Genomic DNA, 19,454 nt, shown 5'->3' with positions numbered 1-19,454 from the left:
TTTCGAAAATCGTTCCGCTCGTTTTCACGTGAAAGCTGCACGTGAGTGAGCGCGACAGGCGAATGACTAGAAATGGCACCGTCGTCTGTCGCGCTTACTCAGCCCACTCTTCCTCGTCGCTTTTACGCGTACATAAATTAATTTATTTCTTGAAATTATTTCGTTTTAATTCGATTAAATCTACTTATAATTTTCGGCATCGTCCACTGATTTGGGACACCCCGTATAATCGTGATTCGACGGTTTATAAGGGTCGGATTATAATGCGTCGGCTCGCGGATATTCCACCTCGCTAAAGTGGCAGATGCAGATTCGATAAATAAAATAATATAATGTCAATGTCAACATGTAGAATTGAAATTATATTTGAAGACGTATTCTCTTCCCGTGACGGCTCTTGAACGATATTTATTCCGTGACAGCCCGGCGATATAAAAATGTCGTTGCATTGAGAGATATTTTATTCCTACTCCCGGAATATATTTCGCGCATATAAATCAGGAAATCGCGGAAGAAGGGAGGTAAGAAACGATACCTTCCACGGCTTGCTGCCTGTCAAGTTGGCTGTGACGTCGCCATCGATTGAGAGGAAAATTGTCGGAACCATCGAGCGTTAAAGTTTTCTGAAGCCGCGAGGATATTCTTAGTATATAGAAAGGATCGGATTATCCTCGTCTTTCATGAACGGAGAAACTAACGAAGGACTTTTAAGACGTCGCTTCTCTCAGTCTCGGTACTTACTTGAAGATAAAGACGGCGACCAGCGTTTTCTTCAGCCGAACGTTTTTCCTTTCCCTTTTTGCACGGCTCTTCTCGAACGGACGGTGGGCGGTCTTCGAATCGTGATCTCTGCAATGAGATTAGTTTTAAACATTAACATTTATCTGACTCTTTCAATTCTTTGAACGGAGTCTTACAGCAAAAATTATTTCTTAACAACTATCCCGGAAATCGGTATCATTTTATTTCGTCTTTGTAAAATTATATGTGAAACATTTTGCCGTAATAAAGCTTTACAAAAATGTATGCCGCAAGAAAAAGTCCACGTATCAAAGTTCAACATCTCTAAGATAAAAATAAAAAAAAGAATTTCTTTTGCCGTCGCGCCTTTTATGAAGCTTTCTTTTGTAAATTCTGATTGTATTTGATCAAGCGCCATGGTTTTCTCGGTCCGTCAATATCGGCGTCAAGTTTTATACGGTTCGACGCCTTTGTTCGGTAAAATCGCGGTAACGTATCAACACCTCGAGTCATCGCCCTACCGGTGATCAATTCCCTTCCATCCTTTGGTTGTCTAGTAATTCGAAACTCCTCATTCTACCCCCTGATTCGACTGGATCTCACGTTGCGTTCCGTTTCAGATGAACACGTGTCCGTCCACATTTGTCCGTTTGAGGAACGTACGAAATGCCGACGGAGTATGCGAGCAGACTTGTTCCGAGCGTTTCCCTTTGTAATACGAGATGTGCCTTCATTACCAAGTTGCTTCAATCTGATGCGGGCCGATGAAATTAAATAATACAATTTTATTTTTTTTTTCCTTTAATCAACGTGTAAACTAAAAAGCGTACGAATCAGAAAAAAATTATTTTTGCGTTATTCTACGTCTTTTTTTCAACGCGTGAAATAATAGAAACGTCGCAACAATTAAAAAAAAAATGTTATTCCATTGCTGTAATTTTTAACGAAACGTGAAAATTTATTATTAATGTAGCTGACGGCGACGGCGAAGTTTCTAACTGACGCCGGCCGGTTTTCTAATTCACGCCTACCTACTAACCGATGCGTTTCAGTTTAGATTACGCTTTAAAACGTAATTAGAGCCTTGCAGTTTGCAGAGTCCGCGTAATCACGGCCGCGGCGTCAAATACGGTGCGAGCCCTTGCCGACCACAATACGTTAATTATCGCCGGGGCGAAAGTGAGCGCGTCGTAATTTACAATTCCGTTTAACGTGCCACGCACGAACGCAGCCGGGCGGTTTTGGTAGAAACGTCGACGCTTTCACGCTGTCGCTTTTACGCTTATACATTTTATATATTTTAATTTTTTCTCCAAAACTATTGAGAATTTTTTAAAATGATAAAGGATTTTTCGTTTTAATTCGATTAAATCTAATTATCATTTACAGCATCGTCCACTGATCTGGGACACCCTGTCTTAGGACAGGGCTCACTTTCGCCCCGGCGATAATTAACGTATTGTGGTCGGCAAGGGCCCGCACCGTATTTGACGCCGCGGCCGTGATTACGCGCGAATCACGATTATACTCTCGTAACAATAATGGGAGTCGTTAAGTTACCCGCTCTACATAGAGGCGTCAATATCGACGATGATTTTCACGCCGGCGTATAATTCCATTTATCGTATCACAATACATCCTTAACAATCCGCATAATCCCGTACGGCCGCGGCGACTGTTATTTACACGAGACTTTCTCACGGGCGCGTAAAAAGTGCTGGCGCGCGTAATAAGAAAACGGCATTCGCGTGGACGGCGCAAAATAGCGCTTATATCTAAGCCCGCAGATGTTTTCAATCTTCCTTGACAGCCTTCTGCAAAAGTGCGCCTCACGGCCGCGAGCGGTAAGCGATAGATCATCGTTATGATGTATCGCGTGCCGGCCGCAATGTCACGGCCCGGCGGAGCTTTATGAGACTTTTTGATTAAAACGAGGAGATTCGAGACGTCATTCCGTTTGCGAGACGTTCTACGGACGGACGCGCCGCGGTGCATTCCCAGTCGGGGCGACAATAGTTACCAGCGTTCCCGGTCTCCCGTACACACGTCCGCCTGGTTATTAGCCCCCCCGTCTTCTCCGTCATTAACACGCCCGACGGACTTTGGAGAATTGGCCTGGGATAGACAAAAAGGCGGGCGGATAAATGCCCGTCACGTGCGAGGAGTCGCGACGTGCGTACGCGCGATGATGAAACTCGTCGTAGGTGATCCCGGCACTCCGCGACGCATCGGGCGTTCCCCGAAAAAACACGATGACTGCTGAGAGATATCGCTGGGAAGTAGGACGCGTGGAAGAGAATACGTCGAAAGGACGCGGGACGGGAAGAGTTCGCGTGTCCTTCGCGCCGTGCCGGCACGGATTATACGAATTTCCGTCCATCGGTCATCGCGACCACACCTGAACGTGACAAGTTCGCCAGGCATCGAATATTAATTAGAGGGCCTCGCTGTTCCTGCTTACGGCAAAATCCAGACGCGATCCCTCGCTCCGATTTGTCGTCGCGTTTGATCGTCGTCTTTGATTTCGGATTCGTCGGCGCGGTGTATCGAACGCAAATTATTTATATCATTTCATTTATTTCGTAGCTAATCTCTTTTATGTTGTATTGAAATAAACCACGCGCGCGCTTCGCATTCGATTCTATTATTAATTTAATGTAGAAATAGAAGCAACGAATTTTTTTTTTTTCTTTCTTCTGCTTCTTTTTTTAATTTTAATTAAAAAAATATACTTTTTTAATAACGAAGCACCGATGGGCACGATGTGTATCTCTTTGTAAAGTGGAACGAAGACTACGACGTATTGAATATTTCATTGAAATCGACAAATATCACAACCGAAGACACTCTATCGGAAATTATTCATATGTCAGAGTACTACTTATCTGCTGTGCGTTGTTTGACACGTCAAGCGGTTTGATCGAGAACGTCGAGAGTCTGTTGAACCCTCTCGATATTGATTTTCGAGATTTCTAGCCGCGAAGGGGCACTCGGCTCTTTCGCGAGAGTAAATATTGGGTCGTCAGGTCTGACGTTGATTGCGCGGAAGGGAACAAATGTAATTTTAATCGCTATTCTAGGGCAACGTACCACTCCGACACCGGCGCGCCGGAGTGGAAAATTTTTCCCCGCTTATCGCGCGGCACGGCCGAATTCAGTATTCGATTGCAAGTATAAATATCTGTTAAATCCAACGAAATACGCGCCGCGGATGGCAGATAAACCAGCCCGTTTCACATATTGAGGTCAACAGACTTGTTACTTGTCTACACGCTACAAAATAGAGATATCGGATTTCATTAAAAAAAAAAAGAAGAAAAAAAATTGATTCAGCTCGCTTTCGTCATCGCCAATGATAATGGCTTTATCGATCGTTAAACCAACGGATTCATATCTCGAAACTCATCCCCGAGCTAGTCGGACTCCCACGTGTATTCCAATAATAAGATCTCGTTACGTGATCGCCCAATCCATTTGTGGTTACACAAATCGCATTCGTACATCCGCGTACGCATGCAATTCACGTAACACGTAACACTACAGCCGGTAGAAATTTTAGAACAAAGCGATCGCACGATAATAACACGCACGGTAATAATTGATTCTAAATAATAAATCTATTAAGATTTATTATCTATAAAAATGGAACTGAGATCGAGAATACTCTCGGTACGTTGAACGTTATTTTATCAAAGATTAAAAGGAAGCGAAGATGCGATATTTATATATATACGTTCGTACAATTATTACCGATGAGGAAAAAAAGAAAATGATAGCGATAAACAGTCTGGAAATTCTGAAGATGTAGAGTGCAATCTACATTCAGTTACCTTGTCATGTAAATATTTGGTCTCGCTTGCTCAAATATGTTTCTCTTGGCAAACGCCGTTACACTTTAGTTCTTCCATTTTATAAATTGAGTCGGTCCAGGCCATTTTCCTGCGCTAGGGTAGAAAGATGGGAAACACGTTTACGTGCGTAACGCGAGCGCGTGTATCGAGAGGAACTTGGCTACGTGTACAAGTGGGAAACGGACGGAAACGGCTCTCGTCGTTCCTCGAACAAACAGATAGAATTCGATTTGTCGATTGGTACACTCCGAAATCGAGCAATCGACTGCTTTTAAAGCAGAACACACGCCTTTAAAACAAAACGTCTGTATGATACAATATCCGACGGTCGAATTGAAAAAAGATCTCTTTAATTTCAGAAATAGATTTCCGGTACTTACTCTTTCTTTTTCCTTTTCTTTTTTTTTTCTTTTCCTTTTTTATGTAATAAAATTGTCAAGTTTACTTTTACGCGTAAATTTTAATGCTGTCTTAAAAAGTCCATTGTGATATATTCCCGATTATATAATCGGGAATATATCACAGACTTTTTTTTTTTGGACTTCTTATTTCGGTGCACCGCTGACAACGAGAGGTTTCCCTTTTTTTTACACGACAAAATTGCTTTACATGTAATATACATATAAATTTCTACTTTCTACATAAAAACTGGTGACACTAGCGCGAGAGCGTCTATGACGATAAGCGAAAAATGAGTTCTACGACAGCGCACATTTTTACGCGCGCGCTTCGCTAGACTACTGGGGGCACAATAAACCAGGTATCTCGATGAGTAAAAAGGACGGAAAAATGGATAGGAAGATAGACGACGGGGTAGTGAGCGGGTCGCGTCTTTGCCAGTCGGAGTTATAGCGATAACGCATCAGGAAAAAGTCGAGTTTATTTTCGTACCTGAGTTTCTCTCGGTGCTTCAACCTGTAGATCCTCCGGTTCTGTTTGCGATTTATATTTCGTGCTACACTCCGATAACAAATGCTTCCGTCTCCCGGCGAATCTGCGAAGTCGCTCCTTTCTCACGCTGGAAAGAAAAAAAAGAAAACAGAATTTTATTCACTGTTTGCGCTCGAGCGTCAAATTATTTAGAGTTTAGACGATGAAAATGCCAGAGTCGCAACATGCTATTTTATGAATTCTCTCGAGAAACGCTCTGTCGATATCCTGAATTATCGCGCGACATCTCCGCTTCTCGGTAACTTTTCTCTATTATTCTTTATACAGATTTGAAAGATAAGATAAAATACCTACAAAATACACCCTTTTAACTATAAATAATTTTTATTTTCTACAGAATCTAAAAAAAAAAAAATTATTTTCTTAACGCGCAAGTAAAACATCTATTGAAATAATTTTACTCAACCTATTTATATCCGCTGGCTGCATTTATTCAGTTACATGTAGCATTTATTAATTTTTTTTTTTCTTTTTTATTCGTGATCTCCGAGCAAAGAAAAGGACCGAATGCTTTTTCCCTTGAGGCGAGTTAACGACTCGTTTGCATGAATGCAGCGGGTATTCGCGGTGTGACAGTAATCGTATAAACGAGATGAGATATGATGACCGAAACCGAATCTCGGACGGCTCCTCGGTGAGAAATCGATTACGCGTATGCAGCTGAGACTACAAAGGGCAACGGTCGCGGGACACAATAACGCCAGCCATTAATAACGATCAAGGCATGATCCGCGTCCGTCGCCGAAATCGTGACGCATTGTACCGGTTCCCGCTGCTAAAAGCACGTGGGCACGATATTTGTAACGCTCGGCACGGTAGCGGACGAACGTGTTGAAGCTGGCCGTCGCGTTGCCACCCTTAATCTTGTCGAACAGTACGTACCCGAAACTGTGCTAGAAGCCGTACTAAATATCAATTCTTTCGCGCGCACTTTATCGTCGGATCGAAATAAATTTCCAGCAGGCGGCCGGCGACTTTTTCTTGCAACTGCTTCCTCCGCGCGAGGAGGCGATTTATTTCCTCTCGGCGGCCGAATCGCGCATCTGTAAATTATCGTGATCGGCGTATGATAGCCGCCGGTCTCTCGTTAAATCTCGATACGGCGAATTCCACCTTCCCGGTTTCGCCAGCACCGAGTATAATAAGTCGATTGTATTATCGCGCTCTCCGCTGCGGGTAACGTATCAATTTCTATCGAGCGGCGCCGATTACGCCTGTCGTCGTGGATCGCATCTCCGGCAGCGACGGGGACGCGGCGCGAAATAATTCCCCCGCCCGTGAATAAAAAGCGGCCTGTTCACGCGAAACGAGACGTAACTAGTGCGCGACCGCTCCGGCAATTATCATAAACTACTATCAATACCCGCTCGCTCCTGCCCATTAACTTCGCCTGGAGGACGAACGGCTACGGGATCCGTGTAATTGGATTCGAAGAAAAGTCAGAGCGAGAGGCCTGATACCGAGATTTACGGTAACTACTTTGCTCGTTAGCGACGTCCAACTATCCGCCTGCTCACGGGCACCGAAATGCGCGCGCGACCGACGGCGAAACGACAGCGAGAGCGAGGATTAAACAATGCAATTATGCACACCCGAAATTGAGCGGACGTAATAATTGACGTTGCGGCGCGACTTAACTGCGCGTGGTATCGCGCAACGACCGGTCCATCGCCAATCGGTCCGCTTAAAGACGACGCACCGTAGCCGGAGGCTCCTCGTAGGCGTCGCGCCTCGTTCTCCGGAACGCCTAAAGTGTCGGCAGCAACGCTAGAGGGACCATTACGTCCATCTGCTGGCATAACGAGCCGTAATTGAAATCTCTCATATACGAGCGCACAGTCCCGGTTTCTCACGTTAGGGCCACAATTGGCTTTATTGTCGCGGCTGCTTGACGCAGTCATCTCGAGCTCATATTACGCGTCGGCGAACTGCGACCACGAGACCAAGGCGCCGGTCTTCCTGGTGTAACTGCGACCGATTATTCGTTATCGCGACAGTTCTTTTCCTCTTTCGCTTTCCTTCTGCCGTCGTCGCGTCCCGCTATCGCGAAATCCGATAGTCGGAATCGTTGACCGGTGGGACGATAATTCGCGCGCACTCCTCGGCATATTTCATATAATCAGACGTCACGTACGCTACCGCGTGAGCACGATTCAGCTGCGTTGAAAGCGAATTTTTGCAAACTTATACATTAATTTTTTTTTAAGTTGCTAATAACGTAGTTCTCCAGTTTTTATCTCAAATTATCGTTTCGTATTTTTAACACTATAAGGAGACAATAACGTATTTCCGAGTACATCTAATAAATCTTTTTAGCTGCTTATTATCCGAGCTGTAAAGTATCCTCGTGTTGTCGCAAAGATATCTCGATATATCGATAAGGAAACGATGCTAGCCGGGCTAACGGTACTTCAAGTCCACACTGTCCGGAGTGTGTGTCGTCATTGTGCGTTGCCGCGCATCATTACCGCAGGCTACGGCGCGAGAATGTCTCGTTAGGCCTGTCGAAATACGTGGAAGGAGTATCAGACAACCGAGCGTACACGCATTCGTACTTCGGCGCGGTGATTGGGTATATCGATACGCATCGCTCGGCACGTTCGCGCCGCGGTGACAATAATCTCGTTAAGAGTGGAATACGCACTCTCCGGGGAAATAAATGACATCAGCGCGCGAGCCGACGAAACTTTCGTCACCAAGGAACGAGAGGCGGTCCCTCCACTCAATGTGAATTTCGGTGGGCGCGCTGGGGGAATACGAATTTGTATAATTCTCAGATTAGTTTGATTAGTCGGATTTTAAACGCGTAATAACCGTAACCGGGAATTGGCACAAATTACATACTGTATTATTAATTTAAATCAATTAATGGGTCAGACGGATTGTAAAAAAAAATTTGTGGGAACAAAAATAATTGTGACGTATTAATTATAAATTTTGATATACGTGCTTTGACGGATTAATTGGCATATACGGAACGTGCGCTTCGTAACGTCGATATTAGTACGTACTTTAGTGTGATTCGGGTAAAAAGAGTCGAATTCCTCGTGGAATGTCAACCAGACGTTGTAACTCGAGTTTATCGGTTCTGGAAGGCATTAGTTCCGCCCCGTGGTACTCAAGGGCTATTATACCGACCTACGCCCTTTCCTTCGTTTACTATGCCTATTCATGTTATCCACTTTCCCGCTTTCGGCGATTTTTCAATATCGGCCAATATCCCTTGATTTACTTGGAATTTTGTCCCGAACCGGCCATTTTTCTGCCGTTTTAAAGATCGTTTTTCATCGTAATTATTTTCCGGAAACGGATTATTTTACAAACGATATCGTACCAGTTATTAATTAGAATTATTATTAAAACAATTATTTATACTTTTTTTTTTAAATACTAAATTATACAGTTGTATATATGCAATCTATAATTTCTTTACATTTTTTTTATTTATGTGTATACTACTTATGATTCAAATCGATCAAGTTATATTGGTCGGATATTAATCGACAATTAAAAGATATCGTTATCAATTAATTTTTTTTTCGGTATAGTATTTTTTGTAAACGACAATCGTGCCACGATATTTGCGGATTCTAGTACTATACGCGATTGGTGTCCATTTCTTCGTAATTGATACTCTCTTACTGAGGCATGTTGACGGGTCATTTTAACGCACCATCGAGGCTGCGATCGTTACGCCCGTTAAAATATAGAGATTGCTTCGAGCACACGAATTTCTCTCTCTCTCTCTCTCTCTCTCTCTCTCTCTCTCTCTCTCTCTCTCTCTCTCTTTCTCTGTCTTTGTGTGCAGTGGCTCATCGATCAATCCGAAACCATGCCACGCGTTTATACACCTGCGCTACCTAGGCGATTTGATTGATGATATCACCATTGTAAGCGCCGATCGGCCGAAACCGTACGTCCGTGCAATTCAATCTGCATGCACGGCGAAACGTATGCCTTCCTTTTAACGCGGAAATATCGACGGGCTGTTTAGAAAATTGTAGGCGCGCGCGTGGGCCGCAGAACTTGGTGAACGACAAGCTTATTATCCTGCTTATCCTACCGATGAAGGAAAAGCCGGGTAAACTGATTAATTAAAATTCGTGCTTTCACTATGTCATATCTCTCTTCGCGCGAGCGACTTAAATTCTGTTTAATGCGGGTAATTAAATGAACGTACGTTTCCACAGACCGAAGAATAACTTCTCGTGTGCATTCGTCGGAACGCTCGCTGACGTAACGAGGGTAACGTCGCGGCCCTGCCGCTAACGGAATTCTTACCTTATCAAGGAAACTCGCGCCTGATTAGCTCGCAGAAGGAAGCAAGAGTAATTTCGAGACCGTTAGCGCAGCTGAATCCAGCGGGCTAGATAGCTATGACAAGACGGGAGTTTACACGGTAGACGGGAGTAATTACATCCAAGTTTCGGCCCGAGTTCTCTCTCCTTGCTTATCCCGCCTGACTCGCGGCCTTCGCTATCGGACCCACGTTTCCGTATCTCATCGCGCTTCTACCTCCATCGCCTCGGAATCCGCCTGACGCAAATAGTGCATCCCTACGTTCCGTGCTTCAGAGATAATACTCGCGTAACGTATTATCTACAACTACAAATCTATCCGAAGACGTGCATTTCATGTACCGGGTACGGAAGATTAATCAGTCAAAAGTGCTACATTTGCGTCGCCAAGACGGCCCGCGACCTGATCCACGCTTATCACACGGCCGACGCGACGAAGGTTCAAGTAAATGCCTGAGTAAAGAGAAATTCGCATCACCGTTGAATTCAACATTAAAAGATTCGTATGTACATTGACGGTAGAAAAATGTTTTCCTTAATATTTTATTTCACTATTATATATTTAATCGGCTTAACTTAATTTTCTTTTTTTTTTTTTTTTATTACATCTAAATTTTTTTTTACTTTAGCTCGTGTCCGCGTATAAATTCATGCCTTTACAAATGTTGACGTCGGCTAACAAAACGCGTACATAGATATAAATTTGTTGTCTCGTCAGATTTTTACGCGAGTTAAGCTTGATTTACGACGCTTGCTCTTTATCCGTTATAATCAAGAAGGTACAGAAACCCGAGCAGGAAACGTAAATCAATGCCTCGTTGATCACTTAATGGATCGTTTCAGCTCCGCGAGGTGAGACCCGAACGTGTTTCGTCACGTTAATTATGCCAGATCTGTTTAACCCGGTTCCTTTACAATCTTGTTCATTTCAAAGATTTTTTTTTTTTTTCTTTTAATTGCATTTATTAAGATCGGAATTTCTCTTAATTATTCGTGTTTCTTTTTTTTTTAATCCCCGAGAATACGTGTAAAATGTCATGCGTAACGATTTGCTTGTTCGATGTCTCGATATCCTAAAATTATACAAAATGAGATTTTATATATTTTCGCGATCCCCTCTTATACGGAGTAATAAATAACGAGGCCACGACAGGATGCGAGATGCGAGCCATGAGAATAGTGATAAATGACTATCAAGACGGCAACAGTATCTCTTTTACACGAGATGACTGAAAAGAAGCATCGTTAATTTTACAAGATATCAATTTTCCGCGCAGGTTGTACGTGATGATCGTCATTGCTATTTCGCGATGCATCGTTGAAAATTATTGCAAAACGCCGAGATAAAGTTCGTTTGCGGTGTGTTTCTATTTTTTTTTCTTCTTTTTTTTTTCTCTACCACCCAATCGCGATTAACGTCACATAAAATCAATCGCAATCGCTAACGGAGATTTATAGCGCAATTTATCACGAAGAATCAATCTCAGCAATTAGTAATAAATATTTCTACACGGCACCACTTAGAGTCGGATTGAATTGAAGCAAACGAGTCGCGAAAGACGAATTGCTTCGCCGAGTCGAAACTTGATTCTTCTCCACTCTCTGTCTCCCGTCTAACGTTATTTTTTTTTTTTATTATCCATGGAAAATTGAGTTTTCCTTCCCCCCCCCCTTTTTTTTTCTTTCGTCTCTTTCCCTGTACGAGTAGTCCATTCGGATGGTCTCGTTCGATTTTCTCTTTGCGCGCGAGCCTTAACACCTCCTTTCGAACTTTTCGTCAACGCAATTCTATCCTCGCACGAGGTAATGAGATTTCTTCCGGCGCGAAGAGAGTCACCCTGTAATAAGAATTCTTCGTCGAACTCCATGGCGCACAATAAGAGCCTCTTCCTCCTGGCTTCCGTGCAAGGAAAGAACTCGTTCGCACGAATCTACCGGGGGCGAAGAGAAAGATCGGCAACAAGGGAGGGAAAATCGACGAAAGGAGAAGCGGTACGCGGATGCTAGATACACGCGATCGAGGGAGACTTGTCTTCTATATTGCACGTAGGATCACGAGGGGTGAAATGATTTATAAGCGAGACGACCAGAAATGCCATGAATGGCTTCATGCAGTCTCGTGGCAATGCTCGTAACTTCCAATTAGGTCCCGCGCTTGTGTACCCAGTAACTTCCGTGCTTACAATGGAGATTAAATGTAGTACGACACGATGTAAACGTTTCTTCCAGAAGTATTTATGCACATGAATATACGTGATAAATCTCGAGATAAAAATTTCCAAAAATCAATACGATTAAAACAGCAACGATACCGTGTAAATTAAAAGATCGCTCGCAGATAAAAAGCATCGATTGAGTATAAACGAAGATCTTCGTAAAAATTTTCTTATAACAGCGATATAGATTTTCATAAATCATATCAAAACTCTTGAAGAAAACTGCTCGATATCAATTGTTTCTGAACGATTGGGATTTCGATTTGGCGGCATCGGCGACGGGAAAGGAAGCTTTACGAGGAGCAATTCTTAGCATTTTCTCTCGGATTTCATAAAAAGAAACACAGGTGCGTCTGCGGTCGGTTGCGATGCGCAATCTGTGGCACCTGTCGGCGCCAAGAGAATGGAAGAATTCAGCAACCTCTTCGGCGGTACGACGGTAAAAGCCACGGCTGGAAATACAAGACGTCCCTGAGCCATGCTTCATTTCAGACCCCACCTTATATTCTATCACCGACGGTCGGAACAGCACGAATAGTACCGTGTTGGAGATGCTCTTTCCAGGAGGAGCCGTTCCAGACATCTGTTGCTTGCTCTCTTCTTCCCCGCAACAAGGCATTTGCATAATTATAATCTCGCCTCGGCCGTCTCGAAAACTCGGGCTGCACGTTTCGCGGACCGGCATCTACCGCTGTGCTTCCACCGCCTACATCCGTTTCTGAGCTTGTTAGCGAAAAAGGAAGAAGGAAGGAATTGCTTCCGCCAGCATAACTGCGGACACGGCCTCTTATTGAGACAGGACCGAGTCGGAGAATGGCATTCTGCCCTGGTGACACACGGTTAAAATTTATTTAAAAAAATACTCGAAAGCTCCCTTTTATTTTTATATTTTTTTAAAAACTATTTTAATTTGATTTAAATTTAAATCAATAAAATCACGATTATTTTTCTTGCGCTTTTCAATAGTCTACGTAAGAGCGCACATTTTTCATTTTCTGAAACGCATCACGACGCGGTCGCTTACGCGCGAACAATACCAAAGAGCGATCGTGAAAGTGGACCCATCCGAAAAGCGAGAACGCGAGATCAAGGAATTTATCCCCGGCCGGCTGGAAAAATCGCGCGCGCTTTGGAAAGGATCTCTTATAAATCGAGCATCTTAGGGTCGTGGAAAGTGATGAAAGGCCACGGGGAGTTGCAGAAGCGATCGACAATGCTAGGCTGAGAGCATTTCGCGGGAGAAGCCGCGACCGGGGGCTATCAACGGCCTTGGACTTGTATGGATAGGATTACGGTGTGGTGGCGAGGCGACGAGCGGAGCGAACGGAAAACAGGAAATGAGTATGAACGAAGGTATTTTCGCGCGGATTTGGCGCTGTCAGGGCGCATTATGATCGCCGCCGTTCCGGAACGAAAGGGATGAGCTTGACCCTTCAGAAAAGAAGCGCGCGAGGAAGAAAGAGAAACCGCGGGTAGCGCCGGCTCGCATTTCCTCCCTCCGGGCGCACCCGGATCTTACGGGATTCGACTCCCGATATAATTTTTCTTTCTCACCCTTAGAGTCGTCTCATTTTCCACGATTTCGTCGTGTCATATACCGTCTCGACAATGGCAGTGATTTCTATCTATTGAATCCCACCTCTCGCTTTCTCGCATTACCTTCGATCCGCCGGCAGCCGCCCGCGGTTCCTCGCCTTTCTTACGTCTGCCGGGTGTCAAATGATGCGTATAGAATGGACTGGAAAGCTATGGTCGGATCCATTATCGATCGTCCGTAGCACGAGGAATTCAAGCACTCGACTCGGAGGTAGATCGAAGAGAAAAGGGACCGAGTGGGGATGAAGATTGGGAGGGCGCCGAGGAGATCGATGGCGAGGAAAGAGGAACGCGGGCGAACCCTCCCTGGAAAGCTTCTATAGGAAGAGCCCCTCGTGTTGGGAGCTGTTGGCTGCCGTGCCACCCGGTGATAAGCCGTTACCAGCCACGGAATTGCCCTAAAACATCGACCGGACTTTCCGATGACGCGGAATTGCTTCGAGGTTTCGTTCCTCGAATTACCCCGGATCGCAAACGACCCGATCTACGCGCCCCGATCTCGTTCGAGTGACGGTACTCGTCGTACGCGCGCGTAAAAAAAATATTGTTTTTACACCGGTCGCAAATAGAGCGTGGAATTAAATAATTACCGGATGATTAAAGATTCAGAGAGCGACAAGCGTTCGCCTCGCGAGATATCTGTGTAAACGCGATATTCTAATCATATAATTATATTTAAAAAAAAATTCTCTACTTTTACAACCATTGTTTTTACATGCGATTAAATAGGAGGATGGCACACATTTATCTTTGTCTCTCGTTTAACTGTGCAAAGACAGTAATCGCGATAGGGTAAATTGGACTTCGGTAAGACAGCGAAGCGTATCTTGACGCTCTTAAAAGACGACCTCCTTTTGTTTGCCATTTTGCGCCCGAGTATTACATCACGGCGAAACGCTTCTTGGAAGGCTCGACGAGCTTAAAGGTTACAATTCTGACGATCGTTCCCCTCGCTCTTATCCATGCGCCGATCGGAGCAATTTATTATAATCGTGCATGAGCTTCAACGTTCGTATGCTCGTCGTGGTCGTTATTTTTCTTTTTTCCCGGCTTACTTTTTCTTTTCTTTTCTTTTTTTTTTTTTTTTACTTTTACTTTGTATCGCCCGTATATATTTCCGTGGCAATCTGCAATGACCGCCAACGTCATTTGCATTCGGCGTTGCATGTTCCATCAGTTTACTCTAGGAAAACATGCAACCAAGGCGACCAAAGCATTTACATTCAAATTTCTTTCTTGCCTGAAATTCGCGGCGCATGCAAGGCAGAATGCAAACGTAGCCAACAATTGATCCTCGTACGTCGTTGAGGAAATACGTAAAAACATTTAAAAAGAGGGAAACAAAGTGAGCGGCGGCGGTACACGAAGGTAGGAAGTGCGCGTGAAGAATTCGAAAATAATTGTGTCATATCTTTAATATGCCGCGCTGCTTTTACGAGCGGCTCGACCTTACGACGACGTAAAGTATAACGAGGTTCCGTAAAGCCAACTAATGGTAGCCTTAAAAAAAAACAAAAAAAAAAAGAAAAGAAAGCTATTTGACCATTAGACATATTTCTTCGCCCTTCCCGAGTTCGCCGGCGCTTTCATCAGCGGAGAAGAACTTTCTTTTGAAATTTGCTGACTTGCTATTTCGCGATGAATGAAAGCGCATAAGATAGACATTCATTGTACCGGCGCAAACGATTCTTCGCGAGTTTTAATTAAACGTAAGAAAGGAGAAGAAGAAAGTGCAACAGAAGTTTCGAATAATTGCATCGGTGCCTTTAATACTTCGCGTTGTACCGACCGTTTACGTTTTGTAATTTTAACTGACCCCGATGCATCCGCGATTCGAGCTCGTCCCGATAAATTATTCGCGACGATAAATATTTTTAATCGCCCGCTTCTCACCGGGCTTAAGAGAAGTACGCTACTTCTCCGGCGTATCTTTGTTCCTCGAGATTTACATTTCCACCTGACTCGATTGCTCGCATCCCGGCAAAAGCAATCACCGGGTCGGGTCTTGCATGCCGCCGGGATCAAACAATTCTTCGTGAGTTTTAATTGAAAACGCGAAGGCGGAAGAAAAAAAAAAAAAAGAAAGAAAGGAGAAGAAAGACGTCCGCGACGAACAAAGGAGAGGCGAAGGCAAACAGTCGCTAATTGGAGCTCAACCACTGATGTTTACCGGATTACCTGCGAAGCCGGCATCACTTGCCAGATGGTCTGCTACGTAGGCGAAATCGTGGGGGCTAGATTTCCCCATAGGCATAATAAAAATAGGGGCTCGGGCGAGTTAGGACGAAGAGCGGTCTAACAAACGGCGCGCACGGACCTTCGACCCCCAGCCAGCTCGACATCAGCATATATTGGATTATGTAGATACTTCTGGAGTCGTGAAGGGTACTCGTATCTCGGGATAAGCTGTATACAGAGTGGATTCGAAAGAACAGGGCAGTTTGAATGAAGTCAGAATCTATAAAGCCGAATGCTCGCTCATGCGTGGACAAAAATGAACGAGGATACTCCATCTTATTGATTCGCGATGAGCCTGGTTACCTTTATAGCTTCCACGGCGAACCGATCGATCGTTTCACGTGGACCGTATCGATAAAATATGTCGGCCGCAAACGGCGTTTCTCACGGCGAAGCTCGAAATAACGCGCTAATTAAAGAAACTCTCTCGAGACTAGAGCTCGCGTTGAAATCGCGGAGGTCACTCGCGAACTCTCAGACGGGAAGTTAACTATTTCTATTTCCCCGTTTCGCTTACGCGCGATAAGATCGCCAGTGGGGCTGTCCCCGAGTTATGCGCACTTTGAAAAAGTATTTGCGTTAAACTGCAGCAGCTCCGGAAACGCAAAGCCGTTCCCTGCCTGTTTTCCCTTGTCGGCGCACGCGGTTATATTTGCATGGATCTTTAGGGGGAAGGGGAGGGCCGGAGGGGGTCCTGCGCGACCGAATTGAATTTACAATATTATTTCACTTCGAACCCCGCATCGTATCCCGTGAACTCCCGACGCCGTTTGGTAAAACGACCTTTACCGCCTTCCACTCTGCCCCCGAGCGTGCGGCGGGATATACACGTCCGCGTATATTTTATTTATGGCTTCGCGATACACCAGACGATGAAAACCAAGGGAACACGGTGGGACGGCCCCGTGGAATAGCCGCCCCGCTGACGGATAAAATGGAAGAGAGGCCCCGGCGAAGTTTCCGTTGCGTGCAGATACATCGGCGCGATGGGCGCGCCTCTGCTCCACATTCGAAGCGCTCGCTCGTGAACAAAACCGGTAAAAAAAAAAAAGAAAAAGAAAAAACCTTGCCGAACGATTATCGCCACTCTCTGCGGCTTGCCACGAGCACGGGCGATATCGTTACTTCCACGCGCGTTTTAATGCGGCGCGATGCGGCGCGGCGCGGCTGCGAGATACGCCCGAATGCCCTTTATAATTTCCCTTTTTTTTTTTTTTTTCTATGCCGGCCGTTTGAGCATAATTAACGTAAAAACCGTTATATTTTAGAACGCGTTCGCAAAAAAATTTCCGATATCGCTTTTATAGCGTTCGATCGCAACGTTTATGATGCAAGTGCGTTCGAGATTTACGATATCCCGCGTCCAATATCTTTAATTAATATTAAACACACAGTTCTCGTTATCGAGAGAGCTAAATTGTTAATTTCATCTTCATTTGCGCAATGTAATTTGCATGGAAAGGTCGCTGCATGTTTTAGAATTTTCCTTGATATTTTTGACGCACTCATACTCGTTACATTTGGTATTCATGACGTACGATGCACGCACGCGCAGCTAATAAAGCAGCGAAAAGTTATAATTTTCCAGTTAAAACTTCGGGCAAATTGCATTTCTGATGCGTCATGAAGAATGCGTCATGAAGAATGTGGTAAAATTGATCCTCTGCTGGGGAATTACCATTACACCGGTCGTACATACGCGGAAAAGTTTGCTACATCGTATTAAGCTACTGCAAGTTTCATCTACCTTGAAAACTTTCGCAACTACAGTACCTGTCAGTTAATAAGATAGTACGGCAATAAACGTGATTGCTGTGACAGTGCAATTGTGCTCGAGGGTAATGTCCTTAGTCAGATCTTCTATTTAAAAACATATCTATATTTTAATTAAATATAACGAATTATTATATAATTTTATTTATGCATTAAATAGAAATTAAAGTAGTAATATATTGATATAAATTATTAAAAAAAAGAAAAAGAAAAAAAAAGAATACGTAAATAAATTCTCAAAGGTTTCAGCTTGCATCAGAACCGATTGCGTTTTTTATAAATCGGTATCAAAATTAGAAAGTTCTTTCTTACAGTCTTATAAGTGTATTTACTCCCGTATTATATCTAGATCGCAAAAAAAAAAAGATAAAAAAGGACGACAAATTCGACGCACGCGGTTTCCGACCAATCGTTATCCCGCGGCCGACGAGGTGGTTAAGTGTGAACGCAATTACCGCCGTAACCACCTACGGTGGTATCGAATAACATGTATTAAGAGAGACGGCGGAGAAGGAAGAAGTGAGGAAGAGAGAGCGAGAGGAAAAGAAGGAGGAGGAGGTCGATGCAAGAGGCCGGCACTAACGAGCAGGCCAGGATACCGCCAGGTAACGCTTGCAAAGCAACCACCTTCCTCATTTCCTCCCTACCGTTCTCTCATTTTCTCTCTCCTTTCCTCTCTTGCTCCAGTTTTCTATCCTCTATCGCCATCTCTTTCCCGCACTGCCGTGCGAACGCGTTCATCTTCGGTCATTGATCGCAATCTCTCGCTAACGAGCTTACCGCCGGGTGCGAAAATCTTACCTGGGGCATTGCGGCCCCGACCTGTGGCTCCTCCGTTGCCGTCGTCATCCCCGTCGCGTTACAGTTTACTTTTTGCCCTTGTTCCCTGCGAGCTCCTTGTTTCTCCGCGCGAGATTTCTTCGGCATCTACCTGCACGCTCGATGATAATCGAACCAGCGGGACCGCCGCCTGCCGGCGCCGTTGGTCCAGCACCGAGAGAGCGACGCGATCTTTATTTACAAAATCGATCAACGAGGTAAACGCCATTTTCATTTGCGTCTTGCCGACCTGCAGGTGCAGCCGCGGGGCTGGCGCTAATCGATCACGTTCGCTCTGACACACCAACTCCGCCCTTAATGCGCGGATATAATAATAGCCTGATAGCGCATTATCCTCGACGCGTAATATGAATAGTTTTTTTTTTTTTTTTTTTGAGACACTGCCGTTTGCGATACGTTAAAGATCGTACTCGTAATTACACGTGCATTAAATTCGTTTTAAAAGCGACCAAAACAGAGCTATTTTAGATTTTTATTGCTAAGTCAAAGTTTTTTTTTTTTTTTTTTTTAATTATAGATTTTATCGTTGAATGATGTACACGAGTATTATTTGCGATCGAATGCCATGAATTTTATCGCGAGTAAATGTATAGTTATCGCGTTCGTGCTAATCGATCGGAGATTAAATATTATTTAGTGCCTTCTAATAATATGTTTCGATCACTGCGTGAATAACTACGTGCGGATCTCTCGAACAAAGAGCCGAATCTCGAGACGAGGGATGAGTTATGTGGGAAATCGGGCGAGCGCTTTCGTTATTGCTTTCTTTATAAATTTGTCGGATCTTGTTTTTATTTTTGCACGTTATTTCGGACGGACGTACGGTCCCAAAGCTACGCGCTACGGCCGATTGCATTTCTCGAAAAAGCGTCATAAGAACGCAATCAAATATAGTGACCCTGGGGTTGCGTCTAATCACGGAAATGGCGATGTCACCGCCGGCGGACGAC

At 44.4% G+C, this 19,454-nt stretch overlaps 1 protein-coding gene across 2 annotated transcripts in view; it reads right to left on the bottom strand.

Moving 5' to 3' along the window:
• Positions 1-19,454, bottom strand: part of LOC139106254 (discoidin domain-containing receptor 2) — an 87,674-nt gene that overhangs the window by 42,641 nt on the left and 25,579 nt on the right. Inside the window, exons 2-3 of one of the 2 annotated variants that reach the window (XM_070662846.1) lie at positions 5,484-5,610; positions 742-849 (exon numbers count right to left, since the gene is read on the bottom strand). In XM_070662846.1, coding sequence (XP_070518947.1) covers positions 742-849; positions 5,484-5,610 — 235 coding nt within the window. Of the gene's footprint in view, positions 1-741; positions 850-5,483; positions 5,611-19,454 lie in introns of those variants that run through there. The other variant, XM_070662847.1, reaches the window with a different exon arrangement.

This window comes from Cardiocondyla obscurior, linkage group LG10 (assembly GCF_019399895.1).
Source record: "Cardiocondyla obscurior isolate alpha-2009 linkage group LG10, Cobs3.1, whole genome shotgun sequence".
Lineage (NCBI taxonomy): Eukaryota > Metazoa > Arthropoda > Insecta > Hymenoptera > Formicidae > Cardiocondyla > Cardiocondyla obscurior.
This window is presented reverse-complemented; position numbering and strand designations above follow the sequence as displayed.